Source organism: Coptis chinensis, chromosome 1 (genome assembly GCF_015680905.1).
Source record: "Coptis chinensis isolate HL-2020 chromosome 1, ASM1568090v1, whole genome shotgun sequence".
In the NCBI taxonomy this organism is placed as follows: Eukaryota; Viridiplantae; Streptophyta; class Magnoliopsida; order Ranunculales; family Ranunculaceae; genus Coptis; species Coptis chinensis.
This window is the reverse complement of record NC_141456.1, coordinates 62,269,644-62,293,030: the sequence shown is the minus strand read 5'-3', so window position 1 is coordinate 62,293,030 and position 23,387 is coordinate 62,269,644. Positions and strand designations below refer to the sequence as shown.

At 35.5% G+C, this 23,387-nt stretch overlaps 1 protein-coding gene and 1 long non-coding RNA gene across 5 annotated transcripts; both read left to right on the top strand.

The window, feature by feature from the left end:
• The first annotated feature begins 1,455 nt into the window (after nt 1–1,455).
• LOC147524872 (uncharacterized) lies at nt 1,456–1,971 on the top strand. Its single transcript, XM_086576816.1, has one exon. It carries the CDS (start codon nt 1,456–1,458, stop codon nt 1,969–1,971), a length of 516 nt encoding a protein of 171 aa, XP_086432942.1.
• Nucleotides 1,972–12,838: 10,867 nt separating this feature from the next.
• LOC147524871 (uncharacterized) lies at nt 12,839–21,367 on the top strand. Of its 4 annotated transcripts, XR_015220912.1 has the most exons (8): nt 12,839–13,898; nt 15,422–15,463; nt 19,213–19,311; nt 19,408–19,457; nt 19,547–19,673; nt 20,265–20,371; nt 20,864–20,988; nt 21,078–21,367. It is a non-coding gene; the product is annotated as an uncharacterized LOC147524871 (long non-coding RNA). The 4 variants fall into 4 exon arrangements; XR_015220913.1 differs by lacking the exon at nt 15,422–15,463 and having other exon boundaries at nt 12,943–13,898; XR_015220911.1 differs by lacking the exon at nt 12,839–13,898 and having other exon boundaries at nt 15,124–15,427.
• Nucleotides 21,368–23,387: the final 2,020 nt, after the last annotated feature.

Here is a 23,387-nt window from a genome sequence, read left to right as displayed (position 1 = left end):
CTAGCTTTATTAAAAAGAGTGCTAAAATTGTGGGCCGTTAGATAAATATCGAACTTAAACACAACTTTTGACAATGTTAGACACGTTCAAATGTCTTGATATTTTGTGGAGATAATCTCTATTATATGGATAACATATTCGCAAAAAATTAGCCCTTAGTTCATTGTGTAAGTTATGGATGTCAAATAAGGTGTCAAAATAAGATGTCAAGGTATATATATATAAATTATACATATTAACAGATTCAGAGGCCAATCGCCCTACAAATTGCACCGCAAACCCTTTCTCATGAATAATAAAACCTATCTTTCTGAATTAGATACTCATTAGAACTAGTTGTCATCAACTATTGTCCATGACTTTCTGTAACCTCCTAAGGAGTTCAAATCAAGTGTTTATGGTGTGAAGATATGTTGGTTAGCCTCATAAAGTCTCTTGTGTTTCTCCACATTTACTAATGTTGCACCCAATATGACTGCTTGTCCTACCTCAAAGACAATATTACCAAACCTAACCATTGAAAATACTCTTATAATATCCATACATGCATCCTTATCTTTGGATCAATTATAGATCAAAGTATTCGCTAGTCGAAGTGTTGATATGTTTTCTCTAGGTGTCACTTTCTTTTTTTACCCAAACACAGGAAAAAAAAATGGTCTAAAGAAGCTGAATTTTGGGCAACAAAACTGGCTCTAAAGCACGCTCAGTTTGTGGTGATAATAAAAATGTAGTGCTTGTTGGAATATTGATTTCCTGCTTGTTTGTGGGTGATGAATCGATGAAGCAAGTGGATTTCCATTGATAGCTGGGATTTTCTGGTCGTGCAAAGTTAGTTTTTTCCGAGTCTATTGTCTGAGCTCATGAAACACCAATTTTGGATGATGTTACTGTAGTATTGATCAGAGACAGAGACAGTGCTCCAATTTCAGTTTCATTAATCTGCGAATAACATTTTGATGAGCATTCTGGATGGTGGTAAGAAAGTGTATGAATGTTTATTCCTTCTGAGTTTTGAGAAGTCGGTTGTGACCTATGTTTTGATTCCTTCTGAGTTTCAATCGGTTTAGGCTTTGTGGTTTATTGTTCAAGGCTTTGAGTTGTATAGTTGCAGGTTTGAGTTTGTCTTGGTGGATTTTCTTGTTGCAAGACCAATGGGTCAGTTGGGGTGTATGCAACTGGCACAGAGAAAAATTATGTTGCTCAATGATTGTCTATGCTACTAAGACTGTACCTGAGTAACCACTTGATAGTTACTGAGACTATGGATGTGAATGATACTGCCGAGCAAATGACTGATGACACTCATAATCCATCCACACAAGGGTTTTCTCTGGCCCATGGCTCATTTTGGGTGATTTCAATGCTGCTGTGTGCTCTATTGAAAAGGAAGGGGGGAATCCTATACCCCCTAGCTACTTGGATGATTTTGTTAGCCTCATTAAGGATCTTGATATGACTGATCTTGGGTTCTCTGGACCATCTTTCACTTGGTCGAATCATAGAATGGGTGAAGCCAACATTAGAGAAAAATGGGATCGAGCTATTGCGAATGTGGAATGGCAAGATGTTTTCCCTATGGCATCTATTTCACATATTGCAACTTCTTCATCTGATCATGTTGCTCTTGTTCTTCATATGACTGGTGTGGCTGATAGTGGCCCAAAGCCTTTTAGATTCCATGATATGTGGAGTAAAGATGTTTCGTGTGAAGGCGTGATTGAAAACTGTTGGAGTCACCCATCCTTGGGGTCGCCGTCTTTCATTCTTAATTCTAAGTTCAAGCTTCTCAGAACCTTTCTTTGGACATGGAATAGGGAAGTATTTGGGAACAATTTTACCCATATTAAAGAATCAGAAATGAAGTTAACTTCACTTCTCTCGGAACCTGTAACTGATGTCTATCTTCTGGAGATCAAGGAAATGATAAACAATATTATGGACCTATATCAGAAAGAGCAGTTATACTAGAAACAAATCTCTCACTCACCCTCTGTGTTGGATGCGGTCAACAATACAAAAATTTTTCACTCCTTTGCTAGCTTTCGATGGAGAAGGAATTGTATTGATAAAATACAGAGAAGGGATGGCACATGGCTTACCTCCAGACAAACTATTGCCACCAAATTCCTCACTTCCTTTAAGGATATTTTCAGACCACCATCTAACCCGACTCTCCCTATTTCTCTGAATACAATCGTCAATCTCTTTGACCCTTGTATAACTGATATAGAAAACATGTCTATCATCAGATGTCATTCTATTACAGAGATTCGAAAAGTTGTTAAATGCATGGGGAGTCACAAAGCACTGGGACCTGATGGCTTTCCAGCCATGTTCTATCAAAGATTTTGGAGGATTGTGGGTACTGACCTTGTTAAGATGGTCCATAATTCTTTCACTAAAGGACAGTTTGGAAAATATCTTAATCAAACTTTCATTTCTCTTATCCCCAAGATAGACAACCCTTGTTACACTTCACACTATAGACCCATCAGCCTATGTCCTACAAGATTATCTCCAAACTCCTTGCGAATAGGTTAAGAGGGTTGTTGCCTAAGTTTATCTTTCCCAACCAAGGTGCCTTTGTGCCTAACCGTACAATTGGAGATAATATTAGAGTAGTACAGGAAGTCATCCATAAAATAAAAAAAGTGACGAAGAACAAACTGGATCTTTTTGCTTTGAAGATGGACATGTCAAAGGCTTACGACAGAGTTGAATGGGTTTCTCTCCTTGCTATCATGAGTAAGCTGGGTTTCTCTGACAGAGTTATTGCTATGGTTCATTTTTGCATTTTACTGTGAAGTATAATGTTTTGCTGAATGGCTCCCCACTGATGACCATCACACCGATTAAAGGGCTTCGGCAAGGGGACCCCCTATCTTCATACCTTTTCATCATACTCTCTAAAGTTTTATCCATACTTCTTCTACAAGATTAAGCTGCACAAGCCATCTCTAGCATCAAGATCTCAAGGAGGGCTCCTAGTATCTCTCATATGCTGTATGCGGATGATTTGATTATATTTGGCAAGACTTTACCGAATGAAGCTCACAATATCGATAAGATTCTGAGACTCTATTGTGATGCTACTGGTCAAATGATAAATGAAGACAAATCATCTATTCTTTTCAATTAGGGAACAAGTCCTGATGATATACAGGAGTCGGTGAAGCACACTTTGGAGGTGGCATGGATGACTGGGTCTGATATGTATCTTGGCTCGCTTATCATCTTTTCAAAATCTAAAGTCCAGGACTTTTTCTTTTCTAGATAGGGTGAGAAGTACAGTGGCGAATTGGCAAGGGAAACTTCTTTCCCAGGCAGGCCGGACAACTCTCATTAAAGTTGTTGCTCAAGCAAAGCCAGTTTATACTATGTCTGCGTTCCATATTCCCATCTCCATTACCTCTAAGATAGACAAGGCATGTCGGGATTTCTGGTGGAATAGCCCGGATAGTAATGCCATTCACTTCTATAAATGGAGTAGCTTGTGCAAAACTAAAGCCGAAGGGGTTTGGGTTTCAGGGATGCTCAATTTTTTAACTTGGCACTCCTTTGCAAACTTTTCTGGAGAGCTATGACAGAAAAGTCGCTCTGGAGTGAATTCATGAGGTCTAAGTATACCAAAACTCTTACCCTACATAATTTTACTACATAAACTTCTGATGTTTCTCCTATATGCCAAGGTTTGAAAAAAGTTAAGTCTTTTGTGGAATTAGGTGCGCTTTGGAGGATTGGGGGATGGTGCATTGGTGAAATTTTGGATTGACCAATGGGTGATGGTGATGAACAAACCATGGGCTCTTCTTGACCTTGTCACCCCTCTTCCACCATGTGTGGACTTTGAACTTACAGTGGATGATTTTATGGATCCCAACGGCTCTTGGGATTATGTGCGCCTCTCTTATCTGGTTCCTACTATAGTTCTTGATTCTATCAAGAGTGTGCAAGCTCGGCCATCTTCTTATGATAAACTGTTGTGGAATCCAGCTCCAAATGGGAATTTTTCAGTAAAGTCTGCCTATGATTTTATTTGCTCTCATAACATGTCACAAGGTCAATGCTCAACTAATCCACAAAATAAGGATCTGTTGGGAATATGGAAGCTCAAAATTCCAGCAAGAGTGAAACTTTTCTTATGGAAACTTGACAAAAAACTACTGCCCACTAGTAGTGCTTTGGTGGAACATCACATCAATGTGGAGAATTTTAGCATTTTTTGCAATGATCGATCGGAAGATTTGGATCATTTGTTCTTTGAATGCCCTTGGAGCAAAAGACTCTGGTTTTCTTCTTGGCTCGGGCTCAGAGTGGAGAGTGGAGCTTTTATGTCTCAAAGATGATTTAACTTTTTTAAAGGCAGAGAGTTATTCTGAGAATGTTTCCCTATATGCTTTTTCTTTGTTGTACCACCTTTGGTGGCATAGAAATGATTGTCGGTTTAGGTTTGTTCGACCTAACCATGAACAAGTTCTTGCCAAGGCTTTTGCTGACTGGTAGGAATGGACTACTGTGGATAGCCCCTTAGCTATCTTTTCACAACAGATAGAACCTTCTGAAAGTGAGGGGGAATGGATTGCTCCTCCTTTTGGTCAGTTCAAAGTGAATTACAATGGTTTGTTACAAAATCTAAGCTCTCTAGTGTTTTTGTAACGATTATCAGAGACTGGAATGGAGTGTGTGTTACTGGTGCAACCCAACACATGCAGTCCCTCCCTCGCACTGAAGCTAGCCTTCTTGCCGCAGAATTTGCAGTTGATCTCGTCAGACAAAAGGGAGTGGTGAATGCGATCTTTGAAGGAACTACTCAACAAGTGATCAAACTCATCACTAATCCATCGACGAGCTCAAATAGGGATCGTAGCGCTGCTATAGAAGAGATGAACAGGAAGCTAACAAATATAACAAAATTTTCATTTAGGAACGTTTATATAACAGGGAATGAATGGGCTATAAAGCTAGCAAAGTGGACTAATTCTAATGGTCCTAAACAGTTTTATTTGTACTGCCCTAGGGATATTTTACCTATTTTAATATAATGTATGAAGGTTTTATAAAAAAAAAATAGTCTGTAAAATGATTAACATGATCCTCTTTCTTCACCTGTACACATGATTGCCCAACCATATCATGTAGAATAGCTTGCACGTGATCATGTCTGTATTTGAAGCGACAAGTGCTTGCAATGGGTGCATGGTCCCTAATTAAAAGAGTCAAGTCGTGTATCTTTTTTCTTTTTTTAGTTTTTTTTCCAGTTCATATGGATCGGATGGAGGCCAATATTCTAGATAGTTGTGGATATTGTAGCCAAGAAAGTATAAAATATTACTGGAGCCCAGCCTGTAAGAGGATATACAGTTCAATGATAGACCGTACTTGACCATGGGTCTATTAACCAAGCATGTGTATCGCAGGCTAGCTTGAACTTGGCCGAGGTGCACGCGTTACTGCACCGCCACACAATGTAAATTGACTTTTACATTTTAATTTAGCAAGTTGTAAATACCAAAATGAATCTATTTAGGGCCCACCTCAATATTACACTAAATGATATTAAGAATAAACTAAGTACTGATTATCGGAGAAGCTTTTGGGTGTTTGGTAATTACTGTACTTCTTGGAGGAAGATGTCTATGTATTCGGAATCAAACCAACATAGTTCTATTGTTCTAGGGTTGGCCTTTACAGAAGTGGAGCATGGTGTGAGTCATGATGACAATAGGATATGAGTCATGCTTGAAGGTATGGCTGAATTGTACAGTTGGTGAAGAAGCATGATTGTTGTAGTTGGTGACGTGGAAGAGTGTGTGGTACGGTGATTAATTGCAGAAGAGTGTGATGATTGCAGTTGGTGAGGTAGTGGTGTTGTTGCATAAAGATGGTATGTGATGGAGCCATACTGTTATGCCTATAGGAGATGGGAACATCTTAGGCTTCGGCTGGCGACGTTCTGCATGGGGAGACGTACATAGGGTGTAGTTCGGTTGCGTATGTATACTTAGGGTATGTAGGCTGGTTGCATTGGCTGCGTGAAATGTCTTCTGCTGGTAGAGCGTTTAGAAGCATAGGACATAAGATCTATACTTAGAGCACTACTGCACAAAAGGCTATAGATAGCACTCAAAAAACGCTATCAAATTTACTTGATAACATTTTTAAAAATGCTATCTATAGCCATGCTATGCTTTTTAAGATAGCATTTGTGTCCAGAAACACTATCAAAATGATAACGTTTTTTTTATAGCGTTTGTTAAAAATGCAATAGATTCCATAGCGTTTCTGTCTCAAATGATAGCGTTTCTTTCACGCTATTTAACGTCTATAACGTTAGGAAAAGTGCTATTGTTTTTGTTAATATAAAATAAAAAAATTCAAAAGTATATTAAAATTATTAAATTAGTGAATGTAAAAGGAATTGGATCCAGATGGAATCGAACCATCAACCTCTCAATTATTTGAGCTCTCCTCCATTTTGAACTTATGGATCCATTGTATCACACAATCTCATTATACTTGAGGAAACACATAAATGCATAAAATTAATGTAAAGAAGCGAAAATCATATGCAAACTTTATGGTCACAAATACTAGCCACGTTACTCGTCTTTAACCCATTTGAGAACAATTAAGTAGAAGAATTTTTAAGAAAATGAATACATGAATTCCTGTTTAACAACTATAACAAAAGTCCTGGCCAACAAGGAGAAAAAAAGGATAAATTGACGATAAATTTATGAAATTTAGTAACAATCCATTCCAAATCCTACAGGTGTAAGAAATTAAAGGAGGAATGTGTGGCACCTATCAAACTTTTCAACTATAAGAACAATAATAGGAACTTCGGGAAGTTGTATAGCCAAACGCCCACAACTTTCGATTTTCGTCTAAACATTTGATGGTCACTGAGTTTGCACCTTGGGGAAAAATCGGGAAATCTGTTTTTGCATATTCCGTTGGCAAACATAGGCAAGCCCTAGACTTTTTGGACATACCATCAGCAACATTGGTTCTGGAAAGAACTTTCTCAAATAGAAGCTTCAGCACCTAAAGAAGTAAAAAATTAGAGTAGTTTACTAGTTTGATCGACAATATCCCATATGCATGCATGTGAATCCATAGCATTAGCACACATCTTTTTGCCTTGAGACAAAATGTTAGTTTACTAACCGTGCGTCCTAGAGGGGCTGCCCTTTCTGCAAACATGTGGCACCATGAGTCTCTTACTAAAGTCTGGTTGAAAACTGTACATACAGTAAATTGCACAATGCAAAGCTAAGTAGTATTGGATGGACCCCTACCCAGGCTTAATCTCACCCAAGCAATACTTTTCGGAGTTCCAACACAGGATCACACTGCAGTTTCAAATTGCCCTTGAGGACCATTGTTTAAGCTCACAAAATGTGAAGGCATCCACAGGTGAGTGCACAGACTTCCTCTTTCTTTGCCATAAACCAATGTAGATAAATCATTTTACTTAAGAAAAAGGGCCCGAAAACCTGGTAAAACCCTCCAAAGGTCCCAATTAAAAGACTTTAGAATTGAGCTGGAAATAATGTAGCAATGTAGCACGATTGACTACGCACAGGGGAAAGAAAAATAACATGTCCTGAAGTACATCTAGCACCAAAAAATTACAGTGTTGGAAAAAAACAAAGTAGTCTAACAAGTAACTATACAGTGAAGGAACCCCTTTTATGGGAAAAAGGTGATAGAATCATACAACATCATATCTATTCCTTGTTGATCCAATCAATGATCTGCCTTCTTCTCTAAGACCATTAACTTATCAAATTAATTGATATGGGTTATGAACTTCCTACTTAAATTTGACTTGGGCCTAACTCGGTTCTAAGCATATTGGGGGTGGGTAATTAAAACTAAAATTTGGGTGTACTAGAATCCTAGAAGTGAATATTTTAGAATTTGGGGCGGGGGGGGGGGGTACTCGGGTTTAAGCTCTTTTCAAGTGTCATATGATGTACAAGTATATATATTATTTCAATGAAAGGCTTAGTGTGTATACCTATGTCTTTCTGAGGAGGAAGATTAGCATCTACTTCCAAGATATTTGCTACCATATTTAAGTCTTTCTTCTTCATGTAATACCACAAGAATTGATCTAACCTGTCTATAAATAATTGATTTACGTAAATCAATTATATATAAAAACCACCATACATAATTAAATAAGCAAAAAATAATTAAAAAGATCGATTACACTCGCCCTTGATCTTTACGTCGATCTTCATCGATAAGAACTTCTGATGCCAGCGATCTCAAGCTGAAACATAATAATAATGCATATTGTAAGAAGAAATAAAAAAGAAATTTGTATTCAATTAAGCAAGAAATTAAATTTAAGCTTGAACAAAAGCAATGAGATGATGACGAACATATCAAATTCTTCTTTGTCATCGTTAATTGGTGGTTTTGCAATCTTGATGTCATCGATTGAGGTGAGCCATGATCTGCATGTATATGAACACATGGAATTTCAACACTCGGTCAGTTAACAAATAAAACATGAACCAAGATTTCCCTCTTCACTTTTATGAGTTCACATGAGTATAATACGAACTCCAATTTCCGAACGTTTGATTCACGATCTTTCTACAAAAATAATAAACATAGCAACCAAATTAACGAACTAGATTCATGATAAGTTAACATGTGACATTGATAAGAGCCCAAAACTGTAGTTTTAACCCCTTAACAATCGTACTTTTAGACTAATTATGTGAATAATAAGTAAGAGTTAATACTGATTACGTGTTTTTATACATTTCAGGCTTCAAAGTCCATTATATGCAGAAATGTGCCACTTTAGCGAGATAAAGGAGCAAAGGTCGGTTGCTAAGGAGTTCTGTGATTAAAGGCCAATTTTCAAGAAGACAAAGCCTTTGTAAAGCCCAATCAAAAGATGAAAAGTCAAAGTCCACACGGGCAGAAACAGTGCACAAAGTCAGCAAAACTTCCGAAGACCATATCTTTGGACTCAGACCTCGGAATTGGGTCTACCTTATGTCAAAACGACCGGTTCGGAAAGAGCTTTCCAATGGTCTAAGCCTTGACCCAATCAGAGGAGTAAAAGTGGACGAAAAGTTTGTCAAAGCCAACTCCAGTTGAAGAGGCCTTTTTGGACTGAAAGAATTGAGTTTTGGGCCTGATTCTCTGGCCCAAAACATGGCTCCAAGCCCATGCACGATTTTAGATCTGAAACATATAAAAACAAAAAAAATCTTAGTTCTTAAGTTATCTAGTTTTATTTAGAAAACTAGTTCCTTGTAATGGTAGCTAGGGTTAGATTAGAATAATTTAGATCTAGATTTAGTTTTACATTAATTCATTAGTTAATTCTTGTTCAATTTCAGTATTACATTATTGTTATTCATTTGATTAGATTAATAAAATAGTTTATTATTATTCAATTCGTTTTTTTGTCATTACATTTATAGATCTAGTTTAAATTCTTGTTGATATCATTTCTTAATTATTAATTAGATTTCAATTATTGTTTGTTAAATTAGTAAAGTTGGAATCTTGATATTATGTTTAGTTTAGATTCATATGGAAATGATTGCGGAATGATTCTCGGCTAAACCTCTATTAGAGGGGGTTGCGAAGCCTTGATGAAAGCTTGATTTGTGTTAGCGTAGAATAGTCGTAATTCCTTTCCACTCTAGAAATGATTAGTCACCATGAGAATGGGTTCAATCATTCACATGCTAGTTATAATTGGTAGAAATGTCATGTGTAATTAGGGATTAGGAAGAACCAATTGTTCTGCGAAGCAGTTCAATTCGGATTATGACGATTCCTCGTTAGCAAGTTAAGTTGAGTTAAGGTGGAATCAAATCCCCCCTAATTCCTTATCATAGAATCAACGTAGTATTTCTGTAGTTGAATTATCGTATCTTGTTAGTATAAATTGAATCCGTAGTATAATCGTAGAATAGAAATTTCACATAACACATTACTCTCACCATTGTTTTTTGTGTTTGTTCAATTGAATTTGTTTAAGTCTTGAGAGTTAAGAGTGGAACGAATCCTGACTATATATATATTGCATGAATCTATATGTGAGAGTAGGAAATAAAATATTGATACCGTAAGAATAAGGTTAGAGTAATCTAATTGAGTTTTTACGGGTTATCAGACATCATCCAAGATTTACATATAAATCCAGTCATATATTCATTTGAGGTATACTGATATTTGACCCAAGTAATATACCTTGCTATAATAGAGAATTGAGCAGAGTATAGCAACATAGTCTAAGAAATTAATGACGTGTTTTATAGTCTTCTATGTTCGCCGACTCTTAAACACTTTGCATCATACTCAAGTGATGTCTCCACAATATATTTAACATACACCAAAACTCCACTACAATACTAAATATATATGTCACGACATGAAAAATTCATAGAAGAATAAATGAATTAATGTAGATAGAAAGGTATATAAAGCAGGTGAGGGAGATACCAATACTAACATAATCCATGCAATAAGATTAAGTTAAGTTAATAAAACTTTGAGGGAACTCTAAAAAACAAGAGTGGTCCAGAAGTGGTGATTCTTACTACCTTAAGAAGATGATAGTTGGGTCCTTGGGAGATGGTACGCACATGCTCGTAGCCACTCAACGCGTTGATCTGCTCTATTGAAACTACAATTGACATATAAATCAAAGAGGAAGCAAGCAGCTGCTTATATTGAAACGAAGTTCCCTGATCTTCGTACAGTACGTAAGTCCCAAAACTCAAAATCAAAACAGGAAATTGCACAATCTAACTCACACAAGACATCCGTATAACCACCAGAAATAGACCCCCTTCCTTTCTAGTATCTCAAACAGTCTCGCTTAAATCACTATCCAACGCTTAAAATGTGTTACTATGTGTAAGATGCAAGAAGAAAATAAATAAAGATCACTAAGCTTTTCTTATTCCATTAATGGTGGTTTACATTGCTCACCATTTCTCTCTCTGTTTACATGCGAGAAATAGAAAAAGTAAAGTGTGTCCATATGAATGTCGTCCTTTTTCTTTTGTCTCCACTCCTTTTATAGCAATAACTTTTTGACATGTGTCCATCCTTGTCTCTTTCCTTTGTACCTGAAATTTATCATGAATATATCGACCCTCATGTTGATATTGTATTAGAACTTTATTGAAATAATGGCGAATATCGGTATGTACAATATTTGGCCACCACATTGCCCCCTCCCGAGAAGCATTAGATTTTTTTTTTTTTTTTTTTTTTTTTTTTTTTTTTTTGAAATTTTGAAATTTGAGATGTCATTTTTTCGAAATCCGATATGGCAATTTTATTTTTTGATATTTTACCTGGTATCGATATAATTCTACAGACATCAGGATTTTTTTATATTGACTTGGTATCGAGACAATGGGCTACAAATACCAAGATTTTTTTATATTGACCTGAATATCGATATAATTCTACAGATACCAGGATTTGAATTGAAATTGAAAATTTTGAATTTGAAATAGAATTTTGATATAAGGAATTTTTGAATCCGAAATAGGATTTTGACAATCAAAATTTTTGAATTCGAAATAAGATTTGATCTTTGATAAATAGAAAAAATAGGATTTTGACAATTAAAGTTTTTGAATTTGAAATATGATTTGATCTTTGATAAAAAGAAAAAATGGGATTTTGACAATTAAAGTTTGTGAATTCGAAATATGATTTGATAAATGAAAATTTTTTATAAAAGAAAATTTTTGAGCTCTTCATCCAATCTCAACTTCTAAATCCGAGATGGCAACTTTTGCAATTATTGTTTTTTATTTTTTTTTGTACCCCGAACTCGACATTGTTGCCAAGAACTGGATTTAATTTTGACCCGAACTCGCATTTCTGCCAAGAACTGGATTTTTTTACCTAGTATCAAGATGAAGATCTACAGATCACCAAGATTTAATTTTGATTCGAACTCGTATTTCTGCAAGAACTGGATTTTTTGACCTTGTATCGAGATGAGGATCTACAGATCATCAGGATTTAATTTTGACCCGAACTCGCATTTCTGCCAAGAACTGGATTTTTTGACTTGGTATCAAGATGAGGATCTACAGATCACCAGGATTTAATTTTGACCTGAACTCGCATTTCTGCCAAGAATTGGATTTTTTGACCTGGTATCGAGATGAGGATCTACAGATCACCAGGGTTTAGGTTTGACTTGGTATCAAGATGAAGATCTACATATCACCAGGGTTTATGTTTCACCTGGTATCGAGATGAGGATCTATAGATCACTAGGGTTTTTGATTTTCCTGCTATTAATATATAATTCTAGAAATACAAGTATATGTGGTATTTGCATAGATATTGATTTTGGAAATAACAATATTTTTATTGAATGTATAACTTGTGAGACAAAATACATGAGGGGGATTTTGACAATTAAAGTTTTTGAATTTGAAATAGGATTTGATAAATGAAATTTTTTGAATTCGAAATAGGATTTGATTTTCATAAAATGAATTTATGAATTCAAAATAAGATTTTGACAGTTAAAATTTTTGAATTCGAAATAGGATTTGATAAATGAAATTTTTTTTTATAAAAGAAATTTTTTGAGCTCTTCATCCAATCTCAATTGATCGATCCATATTGTCATTAAAAAATCGCGCCCAAGTGATAATTTCATATCGGTATTTGATTTTTCACCCTCAAATAGTTTGTTCATATCGGATATCGGCTATCGAAAATGATTTAGTTTCCCGAGCCTCTAATTTGATAATAAAAAATCAGCCCATGTGATCTATTGTACCTCGAGCCTCGGCTAGGAAAAAATATTGACTACTTGCCTCCAAGTGATCAACTTTGATACCCAGTATCGAAATATTAATTTTATATTGGATTTCCATTATATCGGCTTTCCTTTAATAGATCCCTCTTCTCAAGCAACCTTAAAATTTGATTTCTAAATATGAGTATCCAAAGAAGGAAGTCCACCATCGCTCATCTCCACTTTTAAGTATACATCGAATTTGAAATTCCTTTGTTTTTTGTGAATTCGATACTGACTTCTATAGCCCATCTTGTATTTCCACACCCAATTTATCATTTAAACCCTTCTTCTCTTAATTTCCGCCATTTTAAGTATTCAACTGATTTCCGACATCCCCCGATGGCCACTACCGAGAAACGAGATCTTAATGAAGTTTCTGGGAGTTCGGTATCAAAATTTGATTGTTGGTATTTGATTGGTGTCGGTATTGAATTTTGTTGTTGAATATTGACTCGTTATCGAATTTGGGTTATGGTTTTGAAGTTTGATATTAAGATCAGGGAGGAATCGAAGTCGGGTATCAGAATCGACGCCCCCAGTATTTGTATCGACCATGGCAAGTCGCCCCCAGCATCGGTATTGGGTACTGGGTATTGGGTGTTGAAGCTGGGTTGAGGTTGAGGTATCGAAGCTGGGTATCGGAGTTGGCAGTGAAGTTCTCCTCTGAAGGCTTGATGTCGACCCAATTTACTAATCTTGAAACTGGCCACTAAAAAATATTCTGGTATCGGCTATTCTCTATTTCAAAAGATTGATTTTGGCCACCACTATCCTCTGCATCAGCACCTCACTTTGAACAAAACCTTTAACCTTTTCTGGAATTTGTTTCTTGTTACATTTCAGTTTCACTTGTTTTTCTGAAGTTGTCTCCCCCATCCGATACTGAAACCAAATACTGAGCGTCTCAATCCCTTCTTTCAGAAGCATTAGTTCCCACCAAGTTCTGTACATCGATTTAAGGCTTGATGTTGACCCTCTCCCCAGTATTGGTAGTGAGGTGATTGTATATGGGATATCGGTATCGAAATTTGAGTTGATATCGACCTCGACCTCGGCATCGAAAATGGTCAGTATCCAAGTCGCCCTAGTATCGGTTATGAAATTGTATATCACCAAATTCACAAAATTTAAATCGATACCTTATTTCTTCAAAAACAGCAAAACCCATCAATAAAAACAGCCCATAATTCATCATCACCATAGCAGAAAGCGAACTTGAATTCATACCATCCTCAAAAACGTGTTAAACCCCATGAATCTCATGTACTAAGAAATCATCATATAACAGTTTATAGAATAGAATTGCAATTTATAGAACTCAAAAAATGGGTTGTGTATATTAAACTAAATTTAAAGAATTCAATAAACTTAACTGACTTTAGTTCGGTATCAAATTTGGATGTTATCCAGACTTGAGATCAAAATGCATCATCAATGTTTCTAGCTTCATCAATTCATTATCTTAACTAACTTTCTTCAAGAAGCCATCCAAGAAAACACTATCATCACTTCTTCTACTGTTTCCTCTTTTCTCTTTGCACTTCCTGTTTAAAGCTTTTTCATGAAGCTTTAATGGTGGAAATCAAGAAAAAACTCAATTGACTAATCCATCTCTTCTTTATCAAGAACGTAGATTTGAAATCGAAGAAGAAGAAAATAAAAGTTTTCTTGTCTTCGATGCACAGATGGCGCCAATGTAAGATGCAAGAAGAGAATAAATAAAGATTACTAAGCTTTTCTTATTCCATTAATGGTGGCTTACACTGCTCACCCTTTCTCTCTCTGTTTACATGCGAGAAATATAAAAAGTAAAGTGTGTCTATATGAATGTCGTCCTTTTTCTTTTGTCTCCACTCCTTTTATAGTTGCTCCACATGTGTTCATCCAATAACTTTTTGACATGTGTCCATCATTGTCTCTTTCCTTTGTACATAAAATTTATCATGCATATATCGGCCCTCATGCATATATTGTATTAGAATTTTATTGAAATAATGGCGAATATCGGTATGTACGATATTTGGCCACCACACTAAGTATGTAACGGTGAACAAGTGTTGGTAGGTAAAAATATTGTGCGTTGCTAATATCTCATTATCAGTGTGGTGCCTTGTCCTATATACTGAGTTCAGCAGTAAGAAGACAGCCAATTAATATATACACTACACCATAATAGGATATTTGCAACACGCACTTTTTTTGATTTGCAACAGTTATTTAGCGTTAGTAAGTTTCTAACGTTAAATAAGTGTTGACAATGTTGTAAAGCGTTGCTTTATTTGGGTGAATTTCCGGAATTAATTGCTAACGCTTAAAAAGCGTTGGAGAAGTGTTACAAATTAAAAACTTAAAAATTTCATGACGCGGAAAACGAAAAAAATCGAAATATAAAACATAACTTTTTTTTCTCTCCTCTCTCTCTCTCTCACCGCCGCATTATTTCAAGATCCCTAATTTTCGCACTCCTCAAAATCAAATTTCATATTGACCGAGTCAGTCGTTACTAGTAAAGAAAGAAGAAGAAGAAGAAGAAGAAAACAAGGAGTTTGGAAGTCCGTTTTGACATTCATTCCTCGTATTTTCTTGCAGTTTGAGGTAATAATCTCAAGTCTTGTACGTTCTTCTTTTGAGGTAATAATCTTTCATTTTCTTTCTAGTTACTAAGATGGAAATATTATTATTATTATTATTATTATTATTATTATATATATATATAGGAAGCACTTGGTTTATGTATTCACAGATAATGGCAAACAATAGAAAAAAAATTGAATAACAATAGTATTCGGACGAAGGTGAGTTTCGAACTTAATTAACTAGTCCTGATTATCGACATTGCAAGAAATGGATGAATTCTGTTTTTTTCATTCCTTTCTTAGCTAGTGGTTGTTTTAGTTAGTTTAGTTAGTGTCTTAGAAATGGATGTTTAGCTAGTGGTTGTTTTAGTTAGTGTCCACAGCCCCCATATTTTGTCTCAAGTTCATAGCGTCACTTGGTATCTAATTCCTCTTCTTTGATCCGATGGTTGGTGTTTTTGTTGGTCCCTAATTTTTCTTCTTCTCTTTCAAGTGGGACCGTGTTGTAGGAGAACGCGTCAATGGAATAAAGTAACAATCGTAGATTTGTATCCACTAAAATATTATGGTCTCTAAGAAAAATGATATGCATGGCCAATTAGATTCGGGATTTTCTTAAAGCATTGGTGACTAGTGAGGGATGATCACTTGTGGATTGTGATGCGGACATAATCGCGATAATTTTATCTTGAGAAGTTAGGCCGAATTGTAAACGAAGTCTGTTTAGCCAACCAATAATTGGTAGTGTTTGTATCGAGCAAAGGTACACAATACCTAACCCGGTGTAACCCAACGAACACTAATGCCTCTATTTAGCGACAAGCGGTATTTTCAAGAGTGTTAGGTGCTTGGCCCAAAAGTCCCTAAAAGCGGTTTAACCTAAACAAATAAACTCGAAGTAGTTAAGTGAGAGTGACTAGGCATACCGTTCTCACTAGACACGGTCCACCGGTCATCAACCAACTTAACTTAAGAATTAGGACAAGCTTAATTTCATAGTTCAAGAATGATTACTCGCTTTCACCAAAGACTATCATTCTTGTATAACGTCGTTTCCTAATCACAAATTTTCTATTTGATGCAACTTGAGTCATTTCTTCATCTCTTGTTTCTTGCTTTCATGTTGTTGTTGGTATCTCTTGGTGGTGTTGGGTGGTGGTGGTGTTTGGATTGGGATCAAATCTTCTTCTAGTTGTTGTTGGTAGTGCATTATTGTTAATGGGCCATTGCTCATACCAGTAGTGGTTATGTGTGTTTCTTCTAAGTTGTAGCAGCTATTTTGTTTGACAAATAGAGAATTAGTCTTCAATGTGGTTTCAGATTTATCTAAACTTAGTATAGCATATATATGCCTTTAGGGTTTAAGGGGTTTTACATAAATGGACTGATTTCACCTCTACATGCTGGTGTGAAGAGAAGAAGAAACATACTCTTCATCAAGGTCTCATGATCTTATTTATTTTTGAGAGTTTTCACACCCCCTCTTGTTTTTCACTTTATATCATCTTGGAATGTTGAAAGTTGTATAAAACGATTTCCAATGAGATCTAAACGTATATGCAAAGCTGCATTTTCTTTTTCAAACAAATCTGTCCTATTCTTCTTCTTATTTCTCTGAGTTCTCTTTCAAACTTCCTACCTACTTAGCTTTCTTTTGTTGAGCACTAGAAACCAGGCCGGGTAACTTCGCATTTATGTGGGTACAATAGAAGAGAGAGAGAAAGGGTTTAATGAGAATGTTAAGTGCTATTGTGTGGGTGCATGTGTTTGGAATTCAATGATAAAAGCACTTTTTCCTTTTTCCACGCTGATCTTTCTCTTTCTCTAGTCCTCTATTCAGTGCCTGAGCTATGCTACTTATTTTAGCCTTGTTTGCTTCACTACTGTTTCATAAATAAGACTAGCTTCATTTTTTTCCCCTTCAAATAATTGATTTTATATTTTTAAGGTACTTGGAACTTTAAATGTTAAAGAACTAAAGACAACTGAATCCCAATACTAGCTGGGGTTGTTAACATTGCTTTTTTAGGCTCTTGCTTTTCCTTGGGATTGCATTTATTTATGTAGTTATGACTTGTGAGTTATGACTGCTGCTGCCTGAGATACTACAGACTAGTAGTGAAAGCTACCAATGTTTGAAGGGTCTAATTTTGATTTATTTATTGCTTCCGTGTTTATTAAGGGATGTTGAATCTGCTTATAGTTACAAACTTTGAAATTAAACTTACAATTTTAAATAATTTGATGAAAAAGAGAATGCTGCATTTGCGGTTGCAGAAAAGTTGCTTATAATAAACTCGGTATTTTAATTGAATGAGGATCTGTCTTCATAAGCTAACAGATTAAATGTTTTTTTTAGATAACAGATTAAGTGTTGATAGAGAGAGATGGTGTCTGAGAAAGCTGGACTTAGATGTAGGAATCACAAGGCACATTACATGTTTTTTTTTTCTATTCAAATGGGAACATGTGGGCACTCGAGAATCAAAATATAATTGAGAAAGAGAGAGGGTGTGGCAGACCTATCTATTATGAGCTCTATGCCTGGGATTGCCTCATTGTTGGGGAGTTCAGAGTTCAGAATATGGGAAGTACGGTCTTAGTTTGTGCCTTGGTATCCATATTTAATCTGATTCTCCGTGCCTTCTATGAATGATATACATTTGAGCCCAAAGTGTGCAAACATGTTTACCCCCCGTCTGATTCACGGCAATAGTTTGTGTTCCCCTAGGCTTTCTTGTTCTATTTACAGAAAATTACTTTTGCATGCCTCCATTTGAGTGACAACTTTCGAAGGTTTTCACTGAATTTTGTAAATTGAGGTTCGGTGTTCAACCCTACTAGCCTAGTGCCCTGTTACTGGAAAGAGAATCCAAGGGGTATGTTTTGTTGTTTAAGGGTTATCATGTCTTTGATTTATAAAGATTATATATGCATATGGGTTATTGTTTGATTTAATAAACTTTTCATTGAAATTGATAAGATAAAATTGCATTTCATAGAGCTTGATTAGGATGGTTAAGTTAAATAGTACTGACTGCAGTATGCCGTGATTGCTTTGTTTGGAATTTTGGTGTTATCATAGGCCATAGGGGTAGAAGAGTGATGGCTTCCAGGTAGTAGCGTACGGTGTTTCTGTTCACTCTAATAACATATTATAAACCATATCACCATTCTTCTCATCCGTAAATTCTTTGCCGTAGCAACGTAGAATGTACGGACATTGTTCAAGTTCTCTAAGTATCTCTCTTACTTAAGTATTTGGTTTATGTTGATTTGGAATGGGGATCTCAATTGGTCTTGTGATTGGCTATTTTTTCTTTGTATACTTTCAACCCAGTGATGTTAAGGTCAGTTTCTCTCTCTTTTCAACATAATCATGTTTTGTTGTTTATATTATATGAATGGGATTATGTTTTGGATTTGTTTAGAAGTCATATTAGAAGCTGTTTCACTTTTAGGAGTTGATATTGTCTTTGGATTGAGAAGGCAGTCTCTAACTTTAAATAACTTGAAGTAAGATGTTAGTGATGTAAATGCACTTCTTTTACATAGTTGGAGATGATACACCGGTATTTCTTAGGGGAAAGGCTATGCTAACATAAACTTATCTGTACAGTAATTATTGCCGGTCTATATTTGGATTTTTGTGTCATCCTGTCAAAACTTTCTTCTACGGATACCTCTTGAGGGAAGCATCATCTAGTTATTCGTTTTATAAAAGTTATTATAAGTGTGGTTTGTGTTGTAACTATTTTGTTTAAGCTGCATAGTATCAATGACAATGATGGTTGAATTGATCAGGATCCCGCAATTCGTCAACTGGTTGAGCAAGATTCTAAAACTTTGTAGCGGATTCTTCCAGAGATTCCTTTCTGGGTGAAGAATCCAGATTATGATCGTGTATGTCTCTAGTACTTGTGTCTACTTTCTATATTGAAACTTAGATTGATTCCCGATAATTATCCGCATATTGTTTTTTTTTTTTTTCCATTAAAGGTTGATTGGCTCAACAGATTTATTGAACTCATGTGGCCTTATCCGACAAGGTGTGTGCTAAAGCTTATAAAATTATTAATCATGCAAGTGCCTTCTAATACTCTTTTTGATGGGTTAATTGTTGTCGTTTATTGTTTAGGCCATCCGCAAAGGCTGCAAAGAATATTGCAAAGCCCATTATAGGCGAAAGCAAATTCCAAAATATAAAATTGATTCATGGAGTTTGAAGAACTTACTTTGGGTCACTTTGCCTCCAACTTTTCAAGGTTAGTGATGCTACTCTTTAATTGGTAGTTTCTGGCGATAAATCATCTTATTTGTATTGGGTTTACGATGGGTCATCGTGAATGCTAGTTTGGGCTCTCAAATTAGAGTGTGGGTTGAATTAGAATATGGGTTGAATTAGGAGTAAATACCATAAGAGCGTGCACTACCTTAAGATATGGGCTTGAGTAGGGTGTTTAGCAAAATTTGTGTAGGTGGTGGCGGTGACAGTACATAGGATAGAGCATGTAAAAATGTGTGTACACATATGATGGTGTCCGACATGGACATTTATTGTAACTCTGGATTGCCACGTTTGCAATCTTTGCTCAAAATTCAACCGCAAAAAATTCGGACAAACCTGGGGCCTTGGATGCATACTGATAGCTAAAGTTATTTTAAAGATGACATTTTCTTTTAAATCCCACGATTCAATTGGTAAGAAGAACTAAAGTGGAGTATCTTATCTTGTTGTTAGACTTCATCATCCAATTTAGTCATTACTAATCTTAAACTCCATTTATATGCTTGTTGATGAAATACTAGTTACTTACTTTTTTTTATCCTGATGCTTTATAAATTTCATTCCATAGGTTTGGGATACAAGGCAACATACTTGCTGCAATTCTTTTAACGCCCATGAAGAGTACATTTATGATATGACTTATGCAGTGGATTTATTGAAACTTTTGGGAACGAGGTAGATCTATTTTCTTTAATATTTATGATATTACGTCGTTCTTTTATGCAACTCTGGCTTGCGTATATGTTTCTTATTGAGGAATGGATAAATTGATTCATGATGACAAGGGCAATGCTACTATTTCTAATGATGGTGTTACTATTATGAAACTTCTTGATGTTGTTCATCCTGTTGCTAAGATTCTTGTCGATATTGCCAAGTCTCAAGATTCTGAGGTATACAATAGAAAACAAATTTACTAATTTTAGTGATTGGCTGACTAAAAGAGTGAAATTTTTATGCTAAAGTTTATATTTATCTTAGAGTGGGTTACGATGGTTGCATTACTACAATATTTAACAGCTTATACTTTAGAGAAGATAATGACATTAACAAGGACATTGTCTCAGAAAAAGTTGAGAGAGTATCATTAATAATTGTATTGGTTAGGTTTTAGGGATAAATTTGGAATTCACTTGTAATTTTAATGACCGGATTTATTGTCTATAGGTGGGTGATGGAACCACTAGAGTAGTTCTTTTTGCGGGAGAGTTTTTAAAGGAGGCCAAACCTTTCATTGAGGATGGTGTCCACTCAAAGTCTTTATACGTAGTTTTCGAGTTGCTTCCAATTTGGTAAGGAATTTGGATCTTTTGGTTTGATTGGATGGATATGTTCATGACAAATTGTTCTAGAAGCCATGAGTTTGCTATTTGTATTTCAGGCAATTAGCAAAATTAAGGAACTTGCTGCGAGTATAGAGGGGAAAAGTATGGAAGAAAAGAAGAGTTTGTTCGCAAAGTGTGCTGCTACCACACTCTCTTCAAAGTTTTTTTTTAATTTTTTATAGGAAAGACCTCACCCTTTTCAAAGCTGATTGGTGGTGAAAAAGAATTTTTAACATCTATAGTTGTGGACTCAGTTATTTCAATTGGCAACTATGATACATTGTTTATTGTAGGTTTAGCTGGTCTCGTAACAAAATATGAGAAATTATTATTTTTTTATTAGCAACCCATCAGCAACGGTTTATAACCGTTACAAACGAATTTTAAATTATTTTTTTTTAAAAATTAACTAGCAACTTTGCAACGGTTACAAACCGTTGGTAAAATTTTTAACAAATTACCAACACTTAAAAAGCGTGTGTGAAATAAAAAACCATTGTAGAGATTTTAAATTTGTGTACGAAATAGTTATAATAAGCGTTGGAAAGTTATGTTTGCAATGGTCAATAACCGTTGAAAATTTCTGTTTGTAACGTTTTTTAAGCGTTGCAAATATTTCCAACACTTTACCCACGCCATATTTGCAACGCTTAAAAAGCGTTGGGAAAATTATTAGCAACGTTTTTTTGCCGTTGCAAATAGCCTGTTATGGTGTAGTCAATGTGTACTTATAACAAGCACATGCCGTCAAACAATTACTCGTTAGCTTAAATCCACATTGCTTTCAACCTTCTATACTTATTCCTTCCAAGCCTCCAACTATCACTAGATAGCTAGCTTTTCTCTTATTGGTGCTACAATTTCCGTCGAACCTTAACATAATTTTACATCATAGAAACAAAGTAACCCTTCAACAAAATAATTTCCAAACCTCCAACATGCACCAAAGTAGATCCACATAAAATATGTGTGAGTGTGTGACATTCAATATAAACAAAGCTCACCTGCTTTTTGCTCTAATTATACTGCCTGACCCCAGAAGCAAGAGCAAACTGAAGAAGCACTAATCCCTCTTTCGACAACCTATACGCACCCATAATCAACCATTAAACAACACAGCATAGAACCCAAAATTTGAAGGTAATCAAGCCATTATATTATTTAATACGAAATATAAATCACCAAATAGTTCTACGTTCGAAATACAATCTTACCGTATCAAGTATCAAATGCGTTCTCATTTCTTGACTTTAAAACTCCCCATTAGTTAATTAAATATGGGCATTGAAGTGATTGAACACTCCTCAATAGCACATGTACTAAAATTGACATTTTCTCATTCAATATCCAAAGGTATGACAACACTACAACAGTATTAGCAAAAGTCGGAGACACTAGATCACAACAGTTTATTCTATTATTATTATTTTTTTTTTATGTTTTAAATTGTGAGTATATAGAAATGGTGCGATATAGTTGTAAGAAGGATGAGGGACCTCAACTAGCTAGATTCTTTTTACAGTTTACATATCTTCCTTTTTGTCGCCTCCCAAAATACATCACTCAAAAGCAAACCAAGTACTACTTCCACCAGCACCGCTATCAACAATCAACTTTGAGTGGACTGTTAAAAGAAAAAAAAAAATAGAGGAGAAGAACTGAAAAAGAGAGTGTAGAGAGTGTAGGGAGGTTGGAGAAGAAGTGAAGAACAAAGAACTGGAGAAGAAAAGAAGAGAACTGAAGAACAGAAGAAGTGAAGAACAATAAAAGTTGACACAAAGAGCACCAAAAACCAATATTTCAAGGTTAACACAACAAGTTGGCAACAATATCAACACCTAGATTATTCTCCCTAACCAAGTTTACCCATAAAAAACCAACCTTTATAACAAATACCAAAGTAAACTCACTAACAACACAATCCCCAACTCCTAATTCCATCAAAAAACCATTTTTTCTCCTTAAATTACTCACTTACAGTCAATAATTCAAAAGAAAATAAGATGTACTTGAAGACTAGCTCGATTTGATGTTGGTTGCGACTTCTAATCCCATGCATCAACCATCGGAGCTCCTTTCTCAGATTTTGTTTTTAGGGCTTTCAATTTTCTGTTTCCCCCAAAGTTAATGAGTTTATGGGTTCTAAATAACTTATATACTCCGCTGATTTTGTCACATGTGTCAACTTTAAGTGCCCCACGTATGAAGTCAAGATAGCGTTTATTAGGATTTGGGGACAGCATGAGAGCGCTAAATGCAATTGAAATCGAAAACATACAAGTAAAGGATTGCGTTATATTTGGCAAACGCAATGGCTATTTTTGGGAATCGCTATATACAGACCCCATATCTCTCAAGGCAGATCC

What these genes read in the sequence shown, in the direction of transcription:
- LOC147524872 (XM_086576816.1), top strand. Translation starts at nt 1,456, where the DNA reads ATGACTGATCTTGGGTTCTCTGGACCATCTTTCACTTGGTCGAATCAT.